This window comes from Macrobrachium nipponense, chromosome 21, assembly GCF_015104395.2.
Source record: "Macrobrachium nipponense isolate FS-2020 chromosome 21, ASM1510439v2, whole genome shotgun sequence".
Lineage (NCBI taxonomy): Eukaryota > Metazoa > Arthropoda > Malacostraca > Decapoda > Palaemonidae > Macrobrachium > Macrobrachium nipponense.
Genome location: NC_087212.1, coordinates 65248162 through 65275661, shown reverse-complemented (window position 1 = coordinate 65275661; position 27500 = coordinate 65248162). Strand labels below are relative to the sequence as shown.

Here is a 27500-nt window from a genome sequence, read left to right as displayed (position 1 = left end):
ATTCATTTATTTATTTTTTGTTTGCTGATACTTGAGGCTCTCAAAGATATAAGTTCCTTGAATCGAGGGAACATACTCTGTTAAATATTCGACTAAAGTAAAGTTTGCAACATAAAATGACACAAGGCAAGGATGGGTGCCATTTATTGTATATCTGTAAAACGTACACTGCATTAAATGAAAAAGTAAAGTAAAAGTGTTTTTTTGTAACAGGAGAGAGAGACACTGACTTACGATAAATAACTGATATTTATTGGCAAAAGAAAAACCAATAATGTATGTCGGCATCATATATTAAGTGAATAGCTTTCAAAAAACTTTACAGTAGTTTTGTGGAACATTCAATTAAACTGAAAATATTTTTGCCTCTCTTGTTTTAGTAATACTGTCAACAGCCCCAGAAGATATCTCGAATCGGCAAAACCAACTTTTTGGTAAATAGATTTGCGCAAGATTGGAATTCATGAATTGCTCTTTAAAGTAGCATATTTGTCTCTTGTGCAACTTGTTGGGTTCTTCTCTGGCAGTAGCGTTTATTTCTGATTTGCGCGTTGTCTTAGAAGGGTGGATTTAGTTGTCACTGGTATATGGGATCTGCTATAAGGTAATTTAAGATTCTAGTTGCAAGATACATATGTAGCCAATGCATCACTCACTGACTTTGAAAGTCATCCTTTCTTTTTTCATAACGTCACAAAATCAAGCTTATTTTAAGATGCAAAACAAAACATCTTTAAGTCTTTTATTTAAACGACTTTGAGTTTTGTTTCAGTAATCTTTGAGTTTTAGCGGTAAAATTACGTGGGTTTAGGCTGAATATTTTCCAGTCACGCAGTTATTCTTTAAAAGGTACTTTGATCAACAATGCAAACCAAAATCGTGGAAATTATGGAAAATAAGTTACCAAATTTGATGCTGAACAAAAGATTGCAGGTGGCGACATAGTTGTTCTAAAGAGATAGATGCGAATGCATTTATATTTTACATGGCGTGAGATGCGCTTAGATGTTTGTGCATAACTTAGGAACCCTGTATTCTGGGGAAGCGAAGTTCTGATGCAGATTCCTTCAGTCTTCACTCTATCAGGTGGTTGTCCAAAAAGCACGTGAATGTAATAAAAAATCATTGGGTTGCGGCATTTAAGAGAGAGGTAAAGAAAAAAAACACACTTGTACCGAAATCAAGGTCAGTGTTGAGGGGGGGGGGTGTTGTTGTTATGAGGAGGCAGACTACAACTTAAAGGTCAATAACTAAAATACTTGTGCATTGATCTAGAAAATCGAGTTTAACGTTGCACAAACGATTGATTCATGGTGCCGGATTGATTGTCAAGTTTCCCCAAGATTTTAAAGAAGTGTTTTTTTTTTTTTTTTTTTTTTTTTTTTTTTTTTTTTTTACACAATTGACCCAAACGTCTTAGTGTGGCCTCCGGTACCGAGCTCTTGTCTGTATGTTGTTACTAATATAGATTGACTATACATGGGAGTGTCCGTATGTTTTGCGTTGTATTGACAGCGTCAGTGAAGGCCAGTGTCGCTTTCATTAAACAAACGCAATGAATTCTGAGCAACCTTAGATAAGACGTATATACCGCTTTCTCTTTAGGATGACATTAATTTTATAATGAGGCGACTGCTTAATTGCAGTCTCACTACCAGCTCTCATTTCTTACTTGGCTATCTGTGCCCAAGGTTGTTCTAAAAGCCTAATGAGAAGTTGGTCGCGAATATTAATTTGGGAAATCATTAAGTGTCATATTTCCGAAGAAGCACGTCCGTTTCCCATCCATTATTTTTTACCCAACCTCTTTCTGGTCTTGCCCAGCAAGGTCATAAGGTTACCGCACCTTCAGCTGTTTAATGAATAAAACTATTAGTTCATCAAAATTTTAATCATGTTATTCATGTTTTACATTTATCCCTCATCAAATCTGTCGCAACAAACGCAACAGCCGTTCAGCAGCTGTTTACAGATGCAGTGGCAACAGAGGCACTTGTTTTTGGTAGCTCTGCCTGTACGAACTGGTGGCTACTAATGACTAGGCCTATAAATTCCTTTGTGGTTGTTTGTGGTTCATATCCATAACTGTTCAGTGGAATCGGTCGCTCAAGAAGGTTTTATACTGTCACGGAATCTTTACATAAATAACAAACGGTGTTGGTGGACTGAGTGACTGAGGGAAAGCCTGTGTCTGGAAGGAAAGTTAAGCGCCCAGGAAAGTGATCGATTTGAGTTGACGCCGAAGATATCGGAGGAAAACCCCGAAGAGGATTTCATTGCATTCGCCCCGAAACGAATCGTTTCTTAGTCGCCGAGCATCAGAAGCGGAACCATTATCGTCTAAGGCAAGGATTTTCTGTATCTATTAATTAGACAAACATGGAAGCGTCGGAGAGGTGGGCACGGTCAGCATGACCACACCCGCGAGCTTACTAGGCTCCGCCTCCTTTGACCAAATCCACCCTTGCTCCCTTCTGGTAAACCGGAAGCACGTTGGTTTTCCAAAAAAGGAATTTGTTTCGAGAGAACAAGATAAGTGGAGATAAGAACTGATAACTTTTGTGAAGTGCGTCTCGTGTAAGATGTCTCAACCAGGAACTCACAGTTTTCCCCACTTCGCCCCAGCACTGACCAGCCGGGGGGGCCTACCCACTGCCCTCTCTCTTCAAGAGGAAGGTGAGTAATTCCTACTTGGTTCGGAATGACAGGAATTTTGAATGATGGCAGTGAAACGCCTGTAGCAGTCAGAAGATCACTGTGATATTTCTCTTTTGTTTCCTGTGGTTGTAGGCTGTATATCAGTCATATGCATCTTTTTTTCAGTTCAGTAATGTCATGATTGTGGCTAGGCCGATATGAACGTTTAACTTTATTCTTGCTCAGGCATTGTAAAGCACTGTCTTAAAACAAACATTATAGTTTCATAATTTTTAATTAACAAATTTAAGCAGACTCCACTTGAAATTTATGTAACACCACTGGCAAGCTGATAAGATCATATGTAGCAGCTTTTTTTGTAATCTTAGTGCAGCTTTAATGTATTCCTTGTCGCTTATACGAACTTCTGGCGTGGTCCATATTAATGGAATCTTAAACTAACATTCTCTCTCTCTTTCTCTCTCTCTCTCTCTCTCTCTCTCGTCAAGTGTGTACTCATCAAATCCAATTAGTAAGTTGCACATGAAATTGTATTTTATCACTTGATCAAAGCTGAATTTCTGTTCTGCTAATAGAGATTCGTTTCAGGTTTTGGTATTTCGATCATGAATAAAATATTAGTGAGACAGTATTGTTGTCAACTAGTAGCAGTTGTTAAACACTAAAGCCATTGCTATACATGCATGCATACTAACATAATATATATATATTATATATAAATAATATATATAATATATATAGATTAATAATATGTATATATATATATAATCATATATGATTGTAGAGCTGGGGGAAGGAATGAAAGGAGTCGACAAAGCGCTTTCTTGTATTTTTTTTTAACACATCCTCAGGGTAAGCGTAAAATGTCTCAACATAAAATATCGTATGTTTTAGCGATAGGTCGCCATTTATAGCATATATATATATGTGTGTGTGTGTGTGTGTGTGTGTGTATGTATATATATATATATATTTTCCATTACGGAAATAACAACCGTGATATGACATATAAACAGTATATAGCCACGATGAAATAAAAACATGTTGGGTGGTAGATCTGCCTTTACTCAGACATTTGTAAGTAAACTATAGATAAACATTGGATCAAAAGATTGCAGAGAAATCGCTGTTTGATAAACATCTGAGATTAAAGGTGTATTTGACCATCTTTTAATGCGTGCGAAGGCCAGTACATTGTGGGTGGATGTTCAGGTGTAGAACACCTAGTATTTAGGATTAACTCAGATAACTGGATTAAACCAAGGAGAGGCAGAGGACATGAACACACGAATTAATGAGATTCTTTAGTTTCTCTTTTAAATCTCCTTCAGACGTCTTGCGCAGAATGGGGCCGAATGTCTAGATTTGAGATTGAATGAGGGTTATTTTTCGTTCTTGTCGGTATTGTAGACTAAGAGGTATCTGGAAACAATATTTTAAAAATTTATTATGCTGCTCTGGGACCAGTCAATATCGTGTGATTGTTCACATAGGTGTATAGCAATTTTCTTTTGGTCTAACTGAATATTAAATGATGATTTACTCCGAAGGGATTAGATGTCAAAATAAATCATATTCAGTTAGAAGTGGTAAAACGAATAATGCTCTTGTTTTGCACGTAGGTGTACATCTAGAATTGACTGGTCCCATATTTGCATAATGAGAAGGAAAATAGTTTCCAAATGACATACGAAATCGACATGAATTTAAGCCCAAAACTACAGTCTTGACCCCATTTTGCAGATGTTTGGAGACTTGGAAGATAGACTAATGATTCTTGGAATTCTGGTGAATACCCTTTATCTCCAGTACCCGCGCTCATTTTAAACAACTGCTCCTCACCGGAAGGCCCACCTCAAATGTTTTGACCTTTGTATGCGCATCAAAATGGTTTTATGTTCCCTTGATCTCTGCTGATGTTCACTGTATGTAGATTGCTTTCAAAGCCTTAGTGTAAAGGTAGAAAATCTTGTATTGTATTGTTTCCATTTCCTCGTAACCATATATATATATATATATATATATATATTATACATATTATAATATATATATATATAATATATATATGATATATATATATATATATATATATATAATATATATATATATATATATAATCATATATATAGATATATACAATATATACATATATATATATATCAGTATATATATATATATATATATAATATATATATATATATATATCATAGAATAGACATAGACAAACAATTCTAAGGGAGTAATTAGAATATGCTACTTTATACACCCTGGTTTTACCCACAAAAGTCGACCAAATACCAGGTACTTACTTGACTGCTCGGGGCGAGTGAGGCCCAATGAGTCCAGAGGCTTAGGTGACTTTTGGGATTGATCTCAGGTTTCTTTGTGGTGAAGCAAAACAAAGTCGTTAACCACAGAGCCACTATTATCAGGTCGCTTAAATTTCAGAAAACTGGAAAGAACAAAATCAAGATGATATAAAGCAACGACGCCGTTACCTTCAATGAGAATGTCGAAATTGAAGCGTGCATAAAATAATAGCCACTCGTCTCTCCGCGTGCGAGAGAAGATTAATTAGCGGCGCAAAGTAGTCAATCACTCGCCTAGATAGATAGATAGCTCGTCCCACTGGGGACCAACTCGCCGCCTGCCGCGATGCTGACCCGGTGGCTCTGAGGATCCACTTTTCCAGGGCATTTCTCCATACGAATTGGTATTGGTATTCGGGTCTCGGCTGTCGCAGCATTATTCTCAAGGCAGCCTTTTTCTCTGGCCGATGTCAGCAGAGAAATGAGTGAAGGAAAGACTCGAATGTAAATGATGAACCGAACGTCAGGTTTTTTTTCATTTTTTTTCTCTCTCATGGAAGCTTTAGTGGGCGACCTCGTTTCGCGTCGAGTGATCTCTCTCTCTCTCTCTCTCTCTCTCTCTCTCTCTCTCTCTCTTTGCAAGTAGCAGCAGCAGCAGCAGCAGCAGCTGACAACCTTCCCTGAGGTCCGACAAATCCAAGAACAACATTCTGATTTGCTTCTCGTGTTTCGATGCTGTATATGGTTCAAATCGCGTCTCTATCTTGAAACAAGAAAAACTTCTTTTTTTTTTTAATCCTAAATACTGTATTGGATTCTTGATAAATCCTTCCAACTTGAATTTATCATTTCCCAGGATGGTGAACATACTTACATGTCCATTGTCGTTTATATTATAATCAGTATACTGTGATCGGGTAGAGTTAATGATACTTTTCAAGCTGTTACTCTGAATATTAATCCGTCTTGTTTCATTCTTGTCTGTTGATGACAGTTTTGGAGAAAGAAATCCACAGTTACGTATTGGTACAAATTTATTCGAAAGTGAATCTAAACAGAGAGCTTTCGGGAACCTCTTCGGGGAATCGAACAGATTCACGAAAGCTCTCGGTTCAGATTTATTTTAATATATAATTTTGTGTTTTTTGAATTTGGCGTTTGTTAGTCGATGGAGCAACGACGGAGAATACGGTAACTGGGGAGATAAGTAATGGAGAATTGTCAAAGGAGCAACTAGTGGCCCTAATCTGTCGTGACCCTGAAGGGGAGAAAAGTGGTCCGGCATCAAAACCCCTCCCCCTCCCCCCCCCTCCCCGTTTGTTTGTCGATTACTCCAACGCGGCTCCCACAACATAGATTTGGCTAAAACAGACCAATTCCAGCATCAAAATGTGCGTTTGTGTGTGTGTGTGTGTGTGTTTGCGTGTGCTTGGGTTTGTTGTGGAGAGAAAAGGGGGAGGGGCGGGGTAATGATGAATTCATCTGTTCGTTCTTATATTTGTGCGTGTGTGTGTGTCTTTTCATTAATTTGACCAAAATTTACAATTCCTCACATATATATATATATAATATATATATATATATATATATATATAGTATATATTACTATATATATATATATATATATATATATATATATATATAATATATATATATATATATATATATATAGATTACACGTGTGTACCTTCTAATTAAGTTGATAAATGCTGTCTTACCAGTTTTTCGTAATCCATGTATGTGCAGTAATAACGTTGAACTTTTCAATAAGGTGCACAAGTGGCCCAGAAACACTTGTATGTATGTAATGAGTCCTCATGCAGGTAAATTGGGCGATATTCTATTTATCCCATAAAATGCTCATTAAGGATTGCTGACGATTCCGTTAATAGTAACGGCGTTTAGTTTCCAACGTAAGGTTCCGTAGGTATAGTAGCTGAATGTTTTGAGGTTTCATAAAACAGCATGAACCCATTTTTTTTTTTTCCATTTTCTGGATTTGACTTGTATTTAAAGATCCCCCGATACCAAGAACACGCAACAGATTGTCTTCTGTTGCCAGATGGATGACGGTTGCAAAACAGCTTGAGAATATTTGGTGGATGGTTAGCATTCTGGTTGTAAGGCAGAGAGTTATTCAAGTCGGACCACATCTAATTAATTAAGTGTACCAGCTGGTTAGGTTTTTTTTTTTTAAACATCTTTCATCTGTGCTGGGTGTCCTCAGTCGTGGATGTCATAAGAAAAATGACGCAAACACCGCCTGAAATAGAAACTGCTCTTGCAGTTTCAGGATATCACTTAACACCTGAAATAATAACTAATGTTACAGTGTTTGTATATTTGACATATCATGCCGTAGATTATATCAAGATTCCGATTATACGGTTAGTTGCTATGAAATTCATTGATTTTTCAAGTCAAAATAGTTTTAGGCGCTCTCATCCTAAGAAGTGGCATTTTTCTGGAACTCTGTTATCAAATGCTACTTTGTATTAAATTGTATGGTTAGATTTTCAGCTTCTGAACTTATTTACATGTTTATTTAAAAAATATAGATTCGTGAATATTTTAGTCATAGATTTGTAGCTCGACAATTTTTGTGTAACTTGCATATTAACCCCCGACACCAACTGAAAAATGGGGAAAATAAGTATATCTCTAAAAATAGCAGTATCCACCACAGGAGAATGTCATCACTGGAATAAAAAAAAATCTCTTTGGGTTATTCATTCTCTTACTGCTGAGTCAGTAATGAACTCACCTATAAAAAAAATTCTTTTTTTTTTTTTTTAGATATAGCCTAAATCCCCAAAGCAGCCTTATCATTAGTGTCCGTCGTTGGGACCGTGGGTGCGCCACCATTCTCTCCAGTACTTTCCTGATTGCCTTCGACTCCTTGCTTTTAGAACCTTGAATAGTTACTGACAAGTTTTACTATTTCGCATCTTGCTATCTGTTCCAATAAGCAGAACTGTATCCGATCCCCTCCTTTTTTTTCGTCTTTTTCAAGAGTTTTAAAATCTCGCTACTTCATGAAACTCACCAGTCAAAAACTTCTTCCCTAGTCCGCCTGATTCACCTCCAACAGAATCCACAAGAATTCTGCTGGCATGGTCTAAACATCACCTGTGATATTGACAGCATTCATAGTCCCTTCCACGAAGCTACCTGCAGGATTTCATTTAGTCTCGGGTCGTAGCTTGGGTCGGTCAGCATTCCTTTTTTTTTCTTTCTTTCTTTTTTTACAAGATTCTTTGAACGTCCTCGACTGGGACAGATGTCCTCGTTATGTATATGTTTCAAGGTGCGCACCTGTATATGTTATTAGTTCAAGACGGGCTTTCAAATGAGTCGAAGCGATTTTACTACATACAAGTTGGTGTAGATTAATGGCGGCCCTAGCTCGCATTTACTTGAAATCAACAGAGAAGAGAATTTTAGGCTACTTTCTCAGATGTAAATACTTACCACCGGCTGCTCCTGGATATACCTTAAGATTTAAAAGAATAAACAATACTGAGGAACAAGGTGATGCTTCTTTGTACGTACAAAATACCACATAATACATGTCCTGTTGGTACGCACACACACACACACACACACACACACAGATGAGAGCTACCTTAGGTTTTAATTTTATTTTTACATGCTTGGAAGTATAAAATAAAGAATAGGAAAATGTGGTGTTTACTAATAATTTATTGTTTCCACTTACATAGTCTGTGAATGGTTACTTATCAGAAGTGCTTTTTAATGAAACTTTGTTAAAGTTACATTAGCAGTGTTGTAGTAGCAAGAATAAATTTCGTGTGACTGATGTTGCACGAATGTGTTATGTGCTGTACATATTTGGGTCATTATCTGCTGGTGCGTGATTTATGTCAAACTTGTGTTATTTTTACCTCTTAAATTATTTCAGTATATGCCTATAAATGTTCTATATTTCCTTCGGTATGTATAATTGAATTACGCCAAGGCTTACTATCAGATCAACAGCTTATCTGGGACGCTTTCCAAATCTTTTGACTCTTGCGAGGAGAGGCATTAAAGGACCCAGCTCCTCCAACCGAGGATTTGGAAATGAGGGCTTCCTGTTCAGGATGATGATTTTCAGGCAGTATTTCCTAGGGTAATCTGAGCTTGACCCAAATATCATTACAGCGAGATAAACTTTCCATATCCGTGATGCATCCGTCAAAAACTCTAGTCTTTCCAAGCTTTCTGATGATGAGGTTACCTGTGCCATGACTCGAGCTATGTTATGAGGTCGCAAGGATTCCTGGATTCCTTTTGCATTTCGGGCACGTGGCGACTTATACCAGAGGAACCCATTTAAAACTGGTAGACATGAGCATGGCACTTGTTGCCCAGTGATCAGGACGATCGTCTCAGTAGCGAAGGACCACGGCGAATCCTTGGGGGAACTGGAACACGATAGGGACCTTTTTTTTAACTCTAATTGTACCTCCGTTGACCTAAGGACATCATTAGGCACCTCGTGATTAGCAGATCATTGCGGGGAAAGTGTTTGTAATTTTTCTTGGATGGCGACTAATCAGCCTCCTACACAGATGCGGGTTAGATTTCTCTGGAGGTGTAGAGAAGTCTAAGAAATTTCACATTCTAAAAGTAAGGGGTGCTTGAAGCACCGATAAAACTAGCCAAATGTTTGGGGTTTTGAAACCCGGTGTGTATTACAGGGACGAAAGTTGAGGCGGAGTGCATTTCGAAGGTACTCGTATACAGTAACTAAAGTTAAGCTGGTAGAACAATCAGTAGGCGACCAATTCAAACCAAATTGTTGATGAAAGCGCAAAGTGGGAGTCCGATTAGGATCGCTTATTTTGCAGAAATCCTTTAATTCAACTTACTTGGGAAAAACGGTACATGAAGAACCACGTATACTTGAGAACAACACTTTATGATGGACGAATCTCACAGAAATATGAAGGTGCTGCTCAGAGAAATGCAGGAGGCAAACCAGGCTTGTTTGATTAGAATTTGGTCCCACCAAGACATATGACTGTTTGCCTTTACCCTTTTAATACAGAGAACTCCTCCGGGGCCCTTTCCGGAAGTCTCCAACATTGAAAGAATAGAGATTTGTAGACAAAATTATTATTGAAATTGTGTGCAGCCAAGTGTTGCCTGCTCTATTAGGAGTGTCACTATAAAAGTTGGGGTTCTAGAAAACCCACTGATACCGGGCCAACCTCTGAGTGAGCAGATTCAAGTCACCCCGACTCAGGTGAAGCCGTGATCCTAAAACATTTTACCTTTGAAGAATGTCCAATTTTCACCAGATGACATTTTCTTGGCTGTGAAAAATCTTACCTCACAAGGTAAGTGCTCTTCAAGTGGGACACGAAGAGAGGAACGGATAAAGAAATGCTAGAACAAATATCCTTCCATATAGTTGCCCATAATGACCAAATGAGAGTGAGCAGGTCAACTCCACTTGATTTATGAGACTTTAACTGGCTTCTAAATGTCATGCGGCTAGGCCAGTTTATGATCCACAGCCTCACAAGCTGGTATTTATGGGACATTAACTAGATCGAGAGGTATAAGTGACTTGCAGAAGGTGGCTTGAGACACAAAGTGAAGACAAGTTCCAAAACCTTCAGGTACTTTTTTTGCGAACAACCTGACAAAGTGGACTTACCCAATACACCAGAACCGTAATTTCTTGAACGTTTCAAAATCAAAGAAGGCTGCTTTGTGACCCCCGGTCAAGTTTCCTCTGCGACCCTTCTTTCCAGCCTCCCGCTGCACACGGGGCTGATTCTTGGATCTGTTGCGGCACTGAGAGGGAATTAGAGGTCATCTCACTCATCTCGTCAAAATGAAGTGAGCCCCTCTGATATATGGCCACGCACGAACACACCCGCGTCTAGAAAGAAAGGAAAAAAAACAAAACACCAGGGTTGGGTTGTATTTAGCGCTCATGTCCACTTTCACTTTTTTCCTGGAACGAACACATCACGCCAATTGCTGGGGAGCGGGATCCAGTATTTCCAACTTCTAAGAAATTACAGTTGCTTTGTCAGTAAGCAAAAAGGTGGGAGATCACTGTGATAACTCGTACCTTTTGGGTTGAAAAAGTGATATGTTCAATTAAGCAGTAAAAATGGAGCAGAAGTATACGGAATGGGTTGCAGAAGTATACGGAATGGGTTTTTATAAAACCGAGATAAAATTGGTGACTGATATCAGTATGCTTGACTTAATACCGCCTACGTTCGTGTCCAGTTGACGTGAAAAGAAGCCATGAAAGGAAAATCGTCCTTTCAGCATAAAGATGATGAAATTGTACACTGCAAGAAATAGACTGCGTCATGCAGTCTATTTCTTGCAACATGAGACTTCATACATTTGAGTTAGAACACAGGTACCCGTAAGGAAAATGTCTCGTGTGTGTTATAAAAATGCAAATGCACGTCAAATGGAATAAATATCATAAAAGCAGTTGTGTCATTTTAAAATATTCATTAAAAAAGAACAAGCAAAGGTGAAGTTTTGTTTGCCTATATACCTTCAAAGATAAACTTATCAGAACGAAGTTATTTCTGTTTTGTTTCCACTGAACGTCTTCACGAGTTTCATGCGCAGAGAGTTTCCACTGTTTAGCTTTTGTTTTGTATTTCTTTTATTATTTTGCTTCACGTAGCACTTCTGATGTTTGGGATGGGTTTTTTCCTGTTCCTTGGAGAGAGAGAGAGAGAGAGAGAGAGAGTGTATGTGTTCCGCTGAGGCCACAGAAATAATAGATATAAAGTTATTTTGAGACCCTCTCTCTCTCTCTCTCTCTCTCTCTCTCTCTCTCTCTCTCTCTCTCTCTCTCTCTCTCTTTGTGTGTGTGTGTGTGCTTAATTGTCTTCAGATGTAATCATGTCGGATTATAGGTTGTCATTTGTTAGGTGATATTTAGTGGAGGCAAGACTTGTGCGTGTATTGGTGAACATTTATATACCACATTTTCGTACTCATTGCTGCGTATAATTTTAGGTGAACTGCAACACAGAATACCAATTTGTCCGGGAACTTTTTCTTAATGCGTCGTTATCGTATGGCCGTTGCTCCGTTTGTTGCTATTTTCCTAATCCCAACTTTCTAATCCCCCGTTAGGAGATAAGTTCACCGAACTGATATTCATTTTTTTTTCTTTGAGACAGTTTCCCCTTGACGTTAGATAATCTCTCTCTCTCTCTCTCTCCTCTCTCTCTGGACTGGTTTTCTTCAGCAGAAACTGCCCTGTGATATGTGCACCCAAGCATCATCTTTCTCTTCACTCAATATTTTTGCGATCTGATCAGTGCGACAGACTCAGGCCTTTATTTTTTAAAGGGCTGGTTGAACGCGCACATTTTTGTTTTTAATGTTTTTTATTTTACTTGTATGAAGCGCAAAGTAAAGAAACACCTCACGAATCATGTGAGACGGAAACATTGCGTTCATTTGCAGTTTCCTAAGGGCGGCAGGTCCTTTAATCCTTGACACACATCACCTGAATGAAGGATTGGAGGAGGTCTGCAGCTGGCAGGCTTCCAGAACCAAGTGAACGGACGGTTTGTCCGTCTCTTTGGAAGGTTTGGCCGAGGCGACTAATTTCCCTTGGAAGATACTGAACACTCCCTCTCTGCCATCCGAGCGGACCCTCCCCACCCCAAACTCTGGCCTCACGGCCACCGGGAACTTGCAAATCTCGAGTGTCAAAAATAATATCAGTAAGAATATGGCGACTTTTCAATCGTTCACATTTGCGAATATTTGGTTTTCTGAGGCGTGTCTCTTATTGAGATCCATCGGCAGCATTGAGGAATGCGGCAAATGACAGTGCTGGTCCTCATTTGGGCGTCAGGCTTCGACGACAGGTGACCCCTGGGCTCTGATTAATGTAAACAACGCTCGGTGGTGAAACTTTGGGCCATGTTGCTTATCTCGTTTAAGTAAACTTACTGCTGAAGAATAAAGGTTATATATATATATATATATATATATATATATATATATAGTGTGTGTGTGTGTGTGTGTGTGTGTGTGTGTGTGTGTGTGTGTGTGCGCGCGCGCGTGTGTGTGTGTGCGCGTGTGATATATATATATATATATATATATATATATATATATATATATATATTTTTTGTGTGTGTGTGTGTGTGTGTGTAAATATGTATATATACTATATGTATGTGTGTGTATTCCCTTTTCTCCTCATGTCACCTTGATGATGGTATTGCATTCGATATGCATCACTATCCTGCATTTGTTCTCTCGTAGCCGACCTTGTTCGGATTCCTTCGCGACGAAAACCATCAGATGGTCTTTGTTTGTATCAAAGAAGTGGCATCTCAAAGTTTCCCTTTCGCTAATGAGAGATTATGGTAATGTGGCATTTGAGACTGACCTTTCTCTGGCCCCTTGGGCATGCCCTCGAATACCCAGGTAACTGTGTCAGGAGGAGGAGGAGGAGGAGGAGGAGGAGGAGGAGGAGGAGCAGGCAGTTGTGGCGGCACATCCCGAGGGCGTCGAGAGAACCCGAATGTGTTCTCTCGTTCGTGGGTGCGCGAGCGTGTGTATTGCACTCGTGTATGAAAGTGAGTTGTCGTCGCTTCCACGTTGTTTGGAGTCAGGTCGGTGTTGTGGCACTGAGTCCCTTCGGTGCGCCAGGGAGGCCTAGGACGTCCCGTACGTTGGCGCGCAATCCTCGCTGACTTCTGCAGCCCGGTTGACGTCGAGAGAGATACGTCAGTGTTTGTAAGGAACGCGTGTTCGTCGCCGAAGGTCGGATTCCGACCCTGACATCGGGAAAACTCCGCGAAAGTGATTGACTGACATTATTTCATAGAAGGCGAATTGTTTTCGTGCGGCCACAGGCAAGTTTTTAGGAGACTCCATTTTTATGGTTCCGGTGAACATTTGTGGGTTGACGCGCCGTTTGAAGAGGAACGTTTCGCTTTAACCAGTCGTGAATGACTCCACTGACCTGCCATGACTCACCGAGACTTTTGCCAGAAGCCTAAAATGAGGTGTAAACTCGGGAAAACAGTTCTCACCAGCGTTCGTATGATGGACAACTCTGTGTTATCGGAACAATTCGTGACCTATGCACTCTTGTGTCGAGTCCTGCCCTAAGGATAATAACGTCCGGTTAACTTATAATGAAGTGACTGTGATAATTTTTCGGCATTAATGAGGATTTAAAGTTCCTACATACAAACGCTGTTGTTGTTATTGTTGTTGACAAAACTTCTACTGCCGTTGTGTGGTGCATTGAGAAGCGTCGCCTTTTGCCGTACTCGACGGTTCTACGGAAATCATTTTTTTCATAGCTGCGTTTCTCCGCCTTCGAAAAGATGACGGCTTGGTGGCAGTACAGACAAGTTTCCAGGTGCAATGGCAGTGCCCAGTGTCAAAGTAAGTTGTCGTGTAATACATTTAACCAACAGTATTCCAGGTGGCCGCAGTAGTGTGATGATATGGTGTCCCTATTCTCAGTATTGGCATTAGGAAATATTTCGTTAATTTCAGCATGATTAACGTATTTTAGTGGCTACGGTATTTGCTACAGCATTTTCGTATATCTATCTATCTATCTATCTATCTATCTATCTATCTATCTGTTTATCTTTGTCTTGCTATTTGACCCTTAGTTCATCCGTTTATTTCGTTATATAGTCAACCTTTCACTTTTTACAGTTTTGATCCTCCTTTCTCCTTGATTTTCTCTCGCCGCTGTGCTTTTGTTTTTCATCCCTCCTCCATGTGTGTGTGTGTTCACCTTTCTCCCACAACCACCACCCTTAATCGTTTCCCACTCAGTCCTCTACCCTTCTCCTTCCTTTCCATTCTCACCATCCTCACTACAGTCATTGCTGGAGATAGATGAAGGGCTCGCTGGCCTCCAGGCCCTGGAAACCTGCCTGCAACTTCTTACTTTTTTTTTCTATAGCTCGCGCTCCTCCGCTTAATAAGGGGTGATTACCTTCGGAGATTCTGATTGTACAAGGTTTACTTTTTACTTTTTTAAGAGAAAATATATTGATAGATTAATTTTCGTACTGTTTATTTATTATTATTATTGTGTGTGTGTGTGTGTGTGTGTGTGTGTTTTGTGTTAGGGCTACTATAGATAAATTGATAGGTTACTGGACCATCAAGTTTGCCAAGAAAATCTCTCTCTCTCTCTCTCTCTCTCTCTCTCTCTCTCTCTCTCTCTCTCTCTCTCTCTCCTCTGCATGGAGCTGAAGTAAAATAGAAATTGCCCTTCGCTCGTAGTTCATGTTAATACAGTCATTTGGTGGTCTCCTAAACGTATGTAAAAGACACTCGCATCCACGCCCGTGCATTTAGACCCTCTGGTACGTAATCAAACCTTATCACAGACTACACAAACGTAATGGTGGTCAGTAAAACTTGGAAGTAGGTTGTGCGAAGTTGGGTCATTTAATTCTCTTCTCGTCTGAGGATTGGTTTCTTGCTTGAAGTTGCATGAAGTGGGTCGAGGCCTCTCTAAATGCGGGGTCATTCTGTCGAAAATTACCGTGTAGTTTTTACTATGGGATCTAGTACCAAGAGATGACAATGTAGTCTGTGTTCTTCTTCTGGGAGATCACAACTGATTTTGTATTTGAACAGAGGGAACAAGGTTGTTTTAGTAAAGACCTACATATCATTTATGATAATAGAAATACAGTTTTGCCATCATTGTTATAATTTTATAAAAATGGAAGTCCATAAATTCCTTGCGATAACAAGGCTCCAGATCGACTTGAGAGAGTCTTCCGTTAGTTAGGAAGAAGTGATAGTCTTACCAGCCATAATATATTGGTTGCCTTTGACCTTTCTGATTTAACTCGTGTCATGGTAATATTGGCGGAGGTCCGTTTCCTAAGGACCACTCTGTTCTGGTCCGCTGAAGTCGGGAGCGTTCGTCCTAAGAGCTACTGTTTTGACACAACCAACCTTGGACCTCACTTTCATCTGATTGATCTATTTGACTCAATAAAGTTCGTCTTCTGAAGTCGCATGGTGTCGTTTTTGCCTTTGTTTAAAATGCAGATGTAGCTGTATCTTGTTGAGTTGCCTAGGAGGGAATATGGTCCTCTTTGTGAATACTTGTCTTCGGTAACTTTGGTTGGGGGAGGGGGAGGGGGATGGAGGTATGTAGGAAGGGGGGTTCAGGTTTCCCTGCACCGGTGCTGGATTCTTTTGGAGAGAACATTTACCTCTCCTGACTTCATTGACGTCAGAGCTCTTGGCATACCTCCTTATATCATCTGCTGTGTCTGGTGTCTATTTTTAATTCGGTTAAGTCGAAGTCTCTCTCTCTCTCTCTCTCTCTCTCGTCTCTCTCTCTCTCTCTCTCTCTCCTCTCTACACACACAACACACACACACACACACACACACACATATATATATATATATATATATATATATATATATATATATATATATATATATATTTGCTAAATCACTCTTCAGTATTTAACGTATGATGTGACAGCGACTGTTGTTATTTTTTTTCCTGTAGCCACTCCCTACAGTGGGAAGCTACCTCATGTTGATATAATATATATATATATATATATATATATATATATATATATATATATATAATATATATGTGTGTGTGTGTGTGTGTGTGTGTGTGTGTGTGTGTGTGTATATAATATATATACGAAGTATATTCAACCTCAGGTAGCTTTTTACTGTAGGCAGTGGCTACAGAAAAAAATAGATAACAACGGTCGCTGCCACATCATACATTATATGCTGAATAGTGGGTTAATCAAATGTACATCTCATTTCCTCAAATTAACCATCTTAATACTCTTCCCGTACATACATGATTCATCAGCAGCACGATGATTTCCCTAATGCACACCTCGTTTCTAAATGAATATGTGCAGACGAATCACAAAACTTTCGGATGCTGTCTCATTCGCAGGTTCGCCCCTAGGGGGTAGGAGTACTTTCGTGAAATTGTTGCACATTTTCAAGCAACACTGAAGGTACTTTGAAAATGCGGAACAATGACACAAAAGGACTCAGTACTTGGTTTCCTATTTTCTCCTCCTTTGGGCGAACCGGCGTAAGTGGGTGTTATAATCTGCAGTGGCATCTCTTCATAGACAAAATTTCTTATGGCCACTCATTCTTTTCCAGAGGAATCCAAATGCATTAGAGTTGGGGATTTGCTTGTATTCTGTGTCACTACATTTTCATTTGAATCATACTTTGACTGCCTGCATGAGGGCCAGTCAAGAATTCGGGGACATGACGCCCACAAAATGTCTGGTGAACAACGGATTTCATCTCGACAGCTGATTTTGATGCCATCCTAATATCGGACCTGAAGAAGGGCCCATGAAATGAGGCCATTACCTAAAATCTGACCTAAAACTCCAGACCTATTTCTTCAAGCATTCACTGAAACTTTTTAAGCAGTCGAATGGTATAGGTGCCTTCAAGAGCGTCTGTCGAAATGGCTCGTTATTTGCTCACGTTCTCGTCATTGAGTCGCTCTTCGAAGTTCTTTCCTGATAAGATACCCTTGGTAATAAGCCCAGTCTCCAGCCTCCACAATTACCGGAAGGCTAGAGTATAAGTACGAAAATATTTATGCGATTCTTTGGCACTCGCAGCCTTCAATATTTGTCACTATGCAAATTCGTCAGAAATCATGTAGCACATTTGTTCGACCATTTGATAATGATGAAGGTTTTCATGGCAGACTTGTGCTCCATTTATGGGACTGTGATGCCCAGTTTGCATGAAGGAACTAACACATATTACATATGACGACTTCCCTGTCCGTGCCTTCATAAGTTCTGGGTACCTTAACGGAGGTTTCAAAATACGAAAGTTCACCTCAAGGCTCAGGCTAGGCTACGCCCTGTTTCTGTTTGTTTCCTGATTGATTACATCCTTCCTTAAAAACGCAGACATCGGCTTCGGTCACATAATGGCGCTGCGTTCCAGGATATCCGGATGTTCTGATTTGTGTATCACCCCGAGATTTCGTCTGGGAGGCCCAAAAAGCAGGAACCGGGCGCCCATTGCCATACTGGATGAATCTGGTCGTCTTTTGCCGGGGTGCTTTTCGTCGCATCTAGAGAGGAGAAATTAGAAACTTTAAAATCGTTATCGAGATGTTTCCTTTCTTCCTCTCATATCTGTGATCTCTAGTAACCCTTATTTCATGTGTGTGTGTTTCGGTAAGTCACTGCAGAACACGAGTCGCTAAGAACATAATTACAGGTCTAGATGTTACAGATGAGCGCCTTTCTTCTTGAATGTCATGTACTTTTGGCCGGAAATGCTTTAACCTCACCTACACACATCAATGATTTAAGTCTTGCTTCTTCCTCTTCTCGTAAATCGACTTTTGCTTTATTTTTACTTTTATTAGATCCCTCATCTTGACATTTGTTGTAGAAATTTGAGATCGACGAAGGTTCTTCGAACGCACTTAGTTTTTGTTAAAGATGATTTGTGATAGTCGTGCCTTCCATGGCTTGTGCACTAGTCGTCAAAATGAAAATAACAAACAATTATTGCTCATTTTCATGGAACACTTCCGCTGCAAAATATGTCGTACATTTAACAAGCAATATGGAAAGAATTCTTTGAAAGAGCCTGTGCTGCCATCAGAATGACGATTGTGAGACAAGACGTATAAAATTCTCTCTCTCAGACAATATTTGTCTTCAGTTTTTTTTTTTATTTATTGAAGGCTTGGAAGCGGAATATTTCAACTCAAAATCAGATGGTGAGTCATGGTTTTGGAAGCAACTAAATCTAGTTGACTGCTTTCATGGACACTCCAGAATCTCCGCCTCTCCTATTGTAAATTCACATCAACCGTGCATTTGATGTCTAGGACAGTCCCTTACGACGCTCTTGATTGGCTGTTGATAAGCCAATCACAGGGCTGGAAACTCTCAGTCTCTCAAGAGAGTTCACATGGGTAGGGTCTATGTTCCACCTCTCCTGAGGAATACTTTTGAAAGGCGTAACCCTCAGGACAGGTGGAACATACATCCTGCCTGTGTGAACTCTCTCGAGAGACTGAGAATTTCCAGCCCTGTGATTAGCTTATCAACAGCCACATTACGAGCGTCGTAAGGGACTAGCCTAGACATCAAATGCACGGTTGATGTGAACCTACTACAGCAATTGTTGCAAGGTGCAACTCGAGGTCTTCCTCCTTCAGACATTCTCACTGTCAATTTCCCTTTCAGCACTGAATGATCTCGTAGGTCCCAGCGCTTAACCTTTGGCCTAAATTCTATGATCCAATTCAATCTGTAATCCAGATTATCTACGAAGCAATCTCCTGCGGATTTATTCAGGTAACGTGAGCTGGCCCTGACTAACACGTGGAAAGCTGTGACCGTGAATGATAATATAATATGACTTTGCTGCAAAAGTTTCGAATTGGTAGGGTAATGTTTTCGAGGCCTTCAACATGGTGGCCTCTTTCGCAGAATACGGATTTTGCGCTCAAGAATACGAGCGATTAAATTCCACTCCTGACAAAAGCGACGAAACATCATACGAGGGCCCTGGCCTTCTCTGTGTGTGTCAACCAGTATTCCTTAGGGAAAAAAGATGTTCAGGTCCTTACAAGGGCAAGAGTCCGTCCTGTACAGACCTCGTTATCCTTCGGGGAGGTGTCGGTTCCCCCGAGTCTTCTCCTTCGGATTTTTCTCCGAAATCGAACTTAGATCTCGAATTCAGGTCTTGTTTTACGCGAAGTCCTCGATGTTTCCTTAATTGCTGGGGTAGTTATTCACTTTCACAAGTATGTTCCTGTTATCGCCATATTATATGAATAATACAAAACCTTTTGAGTGAGAATCACTACCAGGGAATACACGATTACCTCAATTTTACTGGCTCTTGCGATTTCATAGGTCGGTCAAGGTATCAGGTTGAAACCGGAGACATGGAGCCTATGACTGGGCAGATGCATCCCATTTATCGTTTGAGAAAAATCTCAGGAGGTTGGAGGCCACCAAAAACAGGCTTTTGAGCGTGTCATGCTCGTGATCAAACGTCTTATACGTATTGTCAAAGTTTGCGAGCAGTACTCTACTCAAACTTTTCACCGTTCTAAGTGTACTTTGTTTCCTTTTGGGTCGTTGTAAAGGAGAAGGATTAGTTTGTCCTAGTACGCGCGCAAAATAAACAGTGCAACATGATTTTCGCTCTCCCTCTCTCGCCTCAGTAATTTCGGGTTACGAGCGACGCAAAGCCCCATGAAACTTGTCCCGTGTGATCTATAATGTTCCGCCGCTAAGTCGGGGAGAGAGAAATGACGAACGTCTGTGATCATGACTTTGACAGTAAGATATTTACGACCATTTAATGAAGAAACGGGAGGCCATCGACGAGGTTATTCAGCCTGACCTGGTAGAATTATACATAAGATCTTCAGCAGAGTGCAGCAGATCTTACCTAGTGGACTTTAGCTTTTCATCTCTCCTACGTATGCTTTTTTTTGTTGTTGGCAGTTTTCTCTTTTGTGAGAGAAGGCAAAATTGACGAGCAGCGAGTGAGCGAACTTCTTGGCCCAGGGAGGAAAGAATGTCAGTAGAAAAATAGTAATTAACCCAGGAACAACTTACACGACTCTCCTCTTGGACGGAAGGCAACAGAGCACTCGGGAGAAACAGATGATAGGAAGTAACATTGCTTGGCGACAGGAAGGACCTTAACGATTAAATTAATTATTTGCGGGTTAGTCCTGATAAGATGGGATCCAAGATGACACTCCCCTAGCAAGAAAGCAGGGCATCATTCATTGAAATCAATGGAAGTCCCTGTGGCTTGGGATAAGGAAAAGAACTGAATATCACAGTAAAATGGACTTTATTGAAAGTTCAAAAATTACCATCTTGAATAAGTTGATCTCTGAGGTAAGTTGGAAGAAATACACATGCTAAACGTTGATAGAGGAGACAAGTCCAAACTATAATGACAGCTTATTTAGATCTGAATATTTACCTTGGGACAGCTTGCTTAAATCAGAATAGGCATAAAACTAGCGGCAGAATATTTCCATATCTGGAATTCCAGAGGGTTCCAAGGCCTGATTGTTGGTCCTGAGAGAAAGATGGCTAGTTTGCAGCTGGTATAACTGATGTTGTAGTTATTCTCTCTCCCAGGACGCGAAATGAAGTAGCTGCTGGTCTCGAACAGAAATCTGGAGTGGATTTATGTCGAGGTGAAGTCAAGATTTCGACCTCATCCGGGACATCAGAGGAAAAGGAGATTTTGCATTAGTTTGTAACATTCTCCCCAAATTTCAGACCACTTAGTCCACCTATTTTCAGGCATTGATATCCCATAGTAAGGAGGGACTTTATTATTACTCTCAAAATAGTGACCACACCGGTGGAATTAGAATTCACGGAGAGGACAGAAGCGTACTATCATATATATATTATTGTGATGAGAGGCCATTGTAGCACCCTAACCTGTACAATCTGATGTTACCATTGTGCTGAAATTGGTCAGTGGAGGAATTGTACCGTTAACGACAGTCAACCTAATGAGATAAAACGAGAAGGTCTTAGAAATTGACAAACATAAACTGCTGAAACTGGTTCCTCATCGAAATCCTAAGTGAACACCCGCTGGATTATGATCCGGGTCATGGCAGGTGCTCTGGCGGTCTTCTAGAGAGAACACACCTGAAGACTTGTGTGGGTGTGACAGGTGGAGATTTTAGGAAAGAACAGAGCTGCAGAATTATGAAGTTATGAATTAAGGAAGGTTGGATTTGCAATTATTCTGATTAAATTAATCGAAATAAGAAAAAAATCCGTTTTCATCTAATACACGGTATAATATTACCTGTGATAAACAAAACCTATTTTGAAATTCAAATTTCAAGAGGTAGAATGTCAGTAGCAAGAGAAGAAAGAGGTAACTGAAGCCCCTGTTCATTTTCCCATCTGTTGGTCGAAGAGGAGGATCTGTAAAACAAGACGAGGATTTTGCAAAATCAGGATTTGGTGACCCAGAACAGCACTCATCCCGCGCATTTATTTGAGAACTCAAATGTCATCTAAACAGGGCTGCTCTAAGCGCCGTGGAAGGTGTTTGTTGCACATAGCAAGTTGCGGCAATGATAGTAGAACCAGGTGATTTAAGTGAAGATATGTATATCGCAGAAGTTATCAAAGTCTTCAAAGCAAGAAAGAGCGCATACTGATTACAAAGGTCTGTCAATCATGTTCGTGCGTTAAGTTTTGAATAATCTGGAAATCGGATTGAGAGAAAATGGACAGCCTCCATAGATGCAAGATCTTCAGTTTTAGATATTGACGTGATGATGTTACAGTGAAACATAAAATCGCTCCCTTCTAGAGCAAATGGAACGGTCTGGACACTCATTATAGAGACTATACAAGACGATCTCAAGTTTTTTCCATATTGGCAGCGTATGCAAGGAGAATGCCTCTCACAATCGGTGAGTCATCGTTTTCTGCGGAGAACGATATTAGAGAGACCGTGCGTTAATGAGCTCTCGTCGTAATGACCAAAGTCTTTGGTAATGACATTTGGCGAGAAGTGACCCGCGTGGAATATCGAATCTTAGGGGTATGGCCGCTGGGGTTGGGGGAACGTAGGATGAATATGCAGTGTTCAAAGGAATGCAAGTATCATAACAGGTTTTAATGTAATTTCCTTATGATTCAATCTGATGTCTTACCCGGCTCTCAGGAGCAAATTTCCTAAAGTATAAATTTAACTTGCAGGTGCTTCCTTGCGCGCGCGAATTGTGATTCTCTCTCTCTCTCTCTCTCTCTCTCTCTCTCTCTCTCTCTCTCTCTCTCTCTCTCTCTCTCTCAATTACAAGGTTATCAAAGGAAGTAGCGTACTCATTACAAGTTTTTTTTTATTTATTGACATAGTATAAGAGAGTAGTTTTGTTTTACGAGCTAAATCTAAGTTTTGTAAATCGTCCTGCATGATGGCATATGTTTTTTTTTTTACGTTCTAGTATCTAATTAAGAAATGAAAGCTTTCAGAGTATTCCCAATCCTTACTCGCGAATAATCCCTAGCGGAATCAGCATGAAGCTTTATGATGATGCATGAGAACAACTTTATGTTGATGAATGAGAATAATGATGATTGGATCAACGCAGCGCAGTCTATTGTCATTTTGATTTGGGCCGCTGTGTCCAAAAGCAGCTTGCTGCGGATTTTTAAAGTTCAAACTGCTGTACCATGTCGTTTAGGCTCGTCGGTTCAATCTGGATGGAAACCAGTTCGTCGACCGGTGGCAGCCCTTATTTTCCTGCGACCCTTGAGAACAAGTTGAGACACTGAGAGGGAGGCAAAGAGTTCGCTGTTCTCCGCCGACACCAACGAAAATCCCCCTCTGGATATTTAAGAATTTTTAGCTGAGACACATGGTTGCCCTCAAAGGTACTTGCGCTATTTACACTTATCAGCATACTTAACATTGATTTAATCTGTTAGGGTACTTTTTTTGTTGATTTATGAAAAGTGTGATGTGATGCAGTTTACTTATTTTGGAGCTGAATGCCTTTTACACTGTCTGATTTTGACGTCTCATTAAAACCCATACACTGCGTGACGCAGCTGCTCTTATGTGATAGTAGAGTGCCTCTCCTGCCGTCATTCAGAACCACATAACATAGGTCGTTGGGGTCGTGCTTTCTATTTCCTCTAATCATGGAAACCATATGCTATATATCTCTGCATATAAACGCATTTTTCGCGTATGTTTTAAGAGACTTAGTAAAGCTTAACTGGCAATGTAAGTCGAAAAACGAATCGACGTTCTTCAGAGAAGTGAAGCCTCGAATAATTTTGCGCCCTCCCGAGTGCTCGTTGAATGATTGCAGCGTTGATTGAATCTCCTCTGACGTTGTCGTTTCAACAGGCTTAAACTCCGTGGAACTGCAGGTAGACTTGATATTGATATTGCCAACGGACATATAAATTTTTTTTGTCAGGTGACGTTCTCTTGACAGTCTCGACAAAGACCTGCTCGATGAAAGGTGCCGGTTGGCATTCAACGTTTCCGTTCAATTGCATTATTTCAGAGACGGCGCATCGTGAAGCATGTAACTTATTTTTACATTATTTGGTCATTAAAAGCTTTCCTTTTCTATAGACAACATGTTTGGTGTCTTAATTACATCGCATCGGTATTTCTACAGAAGCAGTCCGCACGGACTGCAAGGAACGTAACCGCGGATACGACATCCACTAGGGATTGGGGCGTCCAATGTATTTCGCCGTGTTTAGTACTGGCCCCTGGGGTGTTAATTACAGTCGTCCGAATAAATATAACTTAAAATTCTTGTTCAGGAGGTAAAACTGCATAGAAAAACCGCAACTACCATAGTTTAGGCCGCCGCGCATAAGTACCCTAGATCTACCGATCAGTAGCCTGTAACTATCTTTGTTGATGCCATTTGTTTATTATTTCAGTGACCAAGGATAATTTATGTCACTTGACGTGATTTTAATGAAAGACACTTGCTTTCTTTTCATACAATCATATTTCATGTCATAAGTAACAATGAATTATGCAAAGGGCCAATAGCGAAGTCGGATTCAGTCCCTCCCTTGCCTTTAACCATTTATCATTGCCACACAAACATGGATTAGAAGACACTTTATGCATCGGAAGCGTAGAGGGGCAGGTCGGGTGTCTCCTTACCGAGCCTTCGAAGAGGGTGGGTGTGTAGGGACCTGGATTAGGGTCTCTGCAGTATTGGTCCGTGAAGGTGGACCGGATCAAGGGCCTTTGATCAGCCGAGTGACATCACATGTAGACATTATCAAAACACTGTACTTACTCGAACAGAGAGGTCAAATAGAATTCGTAATCATTTCGAAAACTTATAAATCGGTTGTGTGTATGCATTGGGGCTATTACAGTTACACACACACATACACACACACACACACACACATATATATAATATATATATATCGATATTGATTATATGTATATGTATATGTATACATGTATATAAGTGCATATTTGAATATATAAATATATATATAATGTATATATGTATGTATATATATGTATATGTATACATACATATAAATGTATTAAGTAATCGTCACCTTCGTCTGTGAAGCCCATCTGACACTATCAGAAACTATTCTCCCTGGGGTTGTGGAAAGGACATGTCTAAGCCATCTCCATCTCGCGTTCATACTTATTTCATCTACATTCGCACACACTAATCTAGATTTAGTTAGTATATGAGACATCATTTCACCCAAAAATCTCGGCAGTAATTCCAGAAACCTGGTGCTTTCCAGCCAAGTGTGTTGTTGGTTCCAGCTGAAGATATTCTTAATGCATCCATGTCTTTTTCAGAACTTTTATAAATGTTCTGCCTTGTGTTGCCTTTGTTCTGTTTCTGATGCTGTTATTGACTCTTTCCTTTTAAGAGATATTTAACTTTTTTTTTTAATTCATTGGGTTACCCTAACGCAAATGCAACTCCCTAAATACATGGTTTTATCAACTGAGCTCGTAATTAACTTCATTTAACATACATCACTGTTGCCTTCGTGTTCATTTTTCTTCTGTGTATCATTTATTACAGTGCAAGTTTCATCTGATGGCCAGCGTTTTTATTCTACCCTATTTCCACCAGTTTCGTCAACATTGTTTATGCCAAAATATCAAACCAGGTCTCGTTCATTAGTGCGCCTCCTTAATTGCTAGTACTGCAAATCTATTTCGACAGTCAATTGCAAAAAGCCTGTCTGTTCTTCAAGAAGCTTTTAAACCTCGATACAGTCTACTTTTTTGTTAGGTGTGGCAATAACTAGTTAGTGACTACTACTGACATTGATCTTCCGTAGCGCCTTATATTCCTCAGTGTTCTTTTATTTTCAAAAAATGGCTGTATGATTTATTTAATTTCTATGACTGCCATCTAGAGAATTGTAATTATAGATTATCTCTTGTTGCAAAAGGATACCTCCAACCTCCAAATGATTTGCAGGACTAATTTTAATTAGTTGCACCACTTTCTTTTTTTTTATTGGCGCCTCTCAGGCCTTCCCTAACTGGCATCCTCCATACCTTCCTTGTGCCTTTCCACATTTGCACTAATATCACAAGCAATTCATATCTCTTTCTGGTGTTTCCTTAGTAACATTTTAACTAATGTACACTTTTCAGCTTTTATTTCTAAAGAGGATTCAATCATGTGTGCTTATCGTACTGATTTTTATATTGTTCTGATCTGAGACTTGCCATCAGAATCTGCTGCTCACTTCTGAATAACACATTACCCCCACCGCTTTGTCCATTCCTTTGGACTGTGATTCATTTTCTACCTGTCCTATCTTAAAGATTTTTGATTCAGGGTTCTTTCCTTCCGTTTTCCTTATTTCCAGCACATCTCTTGTGCAGAGAAACTCGGAGACCCTTACAAACCTCATACGCTTAGGAAAGTGCAGGATGCACTGCAAAATATTTCCTATACAAATATGTGGCAGATAACATAAATGGGTATTATTACAGTTTCAACCATTATTTTGGGAAATCTATTTATATTGATATTTTTCCCGAGTAAAGCACGTGATAACAAAACACTTCTCAATACTTTATTGTCGCTAATGCATACTTACAGAGAAAAAAAAAAAGATTTAAGTTTTTACCTCGAATTTTTCCGAAGTCGGGAGAGGTGTTTCCTCTACGGTAATGTTTACTTTTAATGAGCCCTCTAAACTTTCTTACGCAAACAAAAGCAGTTCCAGTTAATCATTATTGGCTGAGAGGTGTGACATCGTTATGACGTCATGGGTTTCATAACCAATTACGAATGACTTGAGTCGAAAACTAAGTTTCACTAGCATTTATTCAGCGGAGTAATAAAGTTACCTGTCTAGTGTCCACTGGTATCCTTGTTTGACTGAATACTCGAATAATGAAGCAAAAAACGGCATTTTGTCTTCCTGTGCCTATGGCAGAGGTAGTGGCTGGCCCTTCTGGCATTAATTTGACAGACCTTCGATTTCCTACCGATTGTTTGCAGTGCAATGTGGTCGTCGGGTACCTGGCCACTTCCTACTTTAAGTTGCATGTCAGGGAACCTTGCAACGGCTTCACGTTTTCCTCAAAGCAGCAGCACATTTTTATCAACCAACAGTTTAAGGTAAGCTTCAATTAATTTAGAGTATATTATAATGGTGGTAGTATAACGATGTATACAGCAGTACCATCACTTTGGATTTGGTTTGATGGATGTTAGGTAGTGGCCTTAAGGGGGGGTCGCAGGGGGTGGGGGGCGGAGCCCCCCCGCTAGGCCTAGGTAGGGGTACAGGGCCCTAGGTATAAAGGTTAGGTGGGTGTATTAGGTTTCGGTAGTGCCCCGAAAATCACATTTCTCCTCCTCCCCCCCCCACCCAAAAACCCCGTTTCCACTGGGATCCCCCATAATTGAAGTAGTAGTAGGAGCTTAGCTTATTTTGTGTGTAAGAGTAACTCTGTTTCTTTTTTA

The 27500-nt window shown here is 40.0% G+C and overlaps 1 protein-coding gene across 4 annotated transcripts in view; it reads left to right on the top strand.

Moving 5' to 3' along the window:
* The window catches only part of LOC135198094 (uncharacterized), a 189536-nt gene that overhangs the window by 73851 nt on the left and 88185 nt on the right, over positions 1 to 27500 (top strand). The window contains exon 2 of one of the 4 annotated variants that reach the window (XM_064225541.1): positions 1952 to 2676. The exons of 2 other annotated variants lie outside the window; for them this stretch is intronic. In XM_064225541.1, coding sequence (XP_064081611.1) covers positions 2583 to 2676 — 94 coding nt within the window. In that variant the 5' untranslated portion in view covers positions 1952 to 2582. Of the gene's footprint in view, positions 1 to 1951; positions 2677 to 13614; positions 14385 to 27500 lie in introns of those variants that run through there. One more of the 4 variants, XM_064225543.1, reaches the window with a different exon arrangement.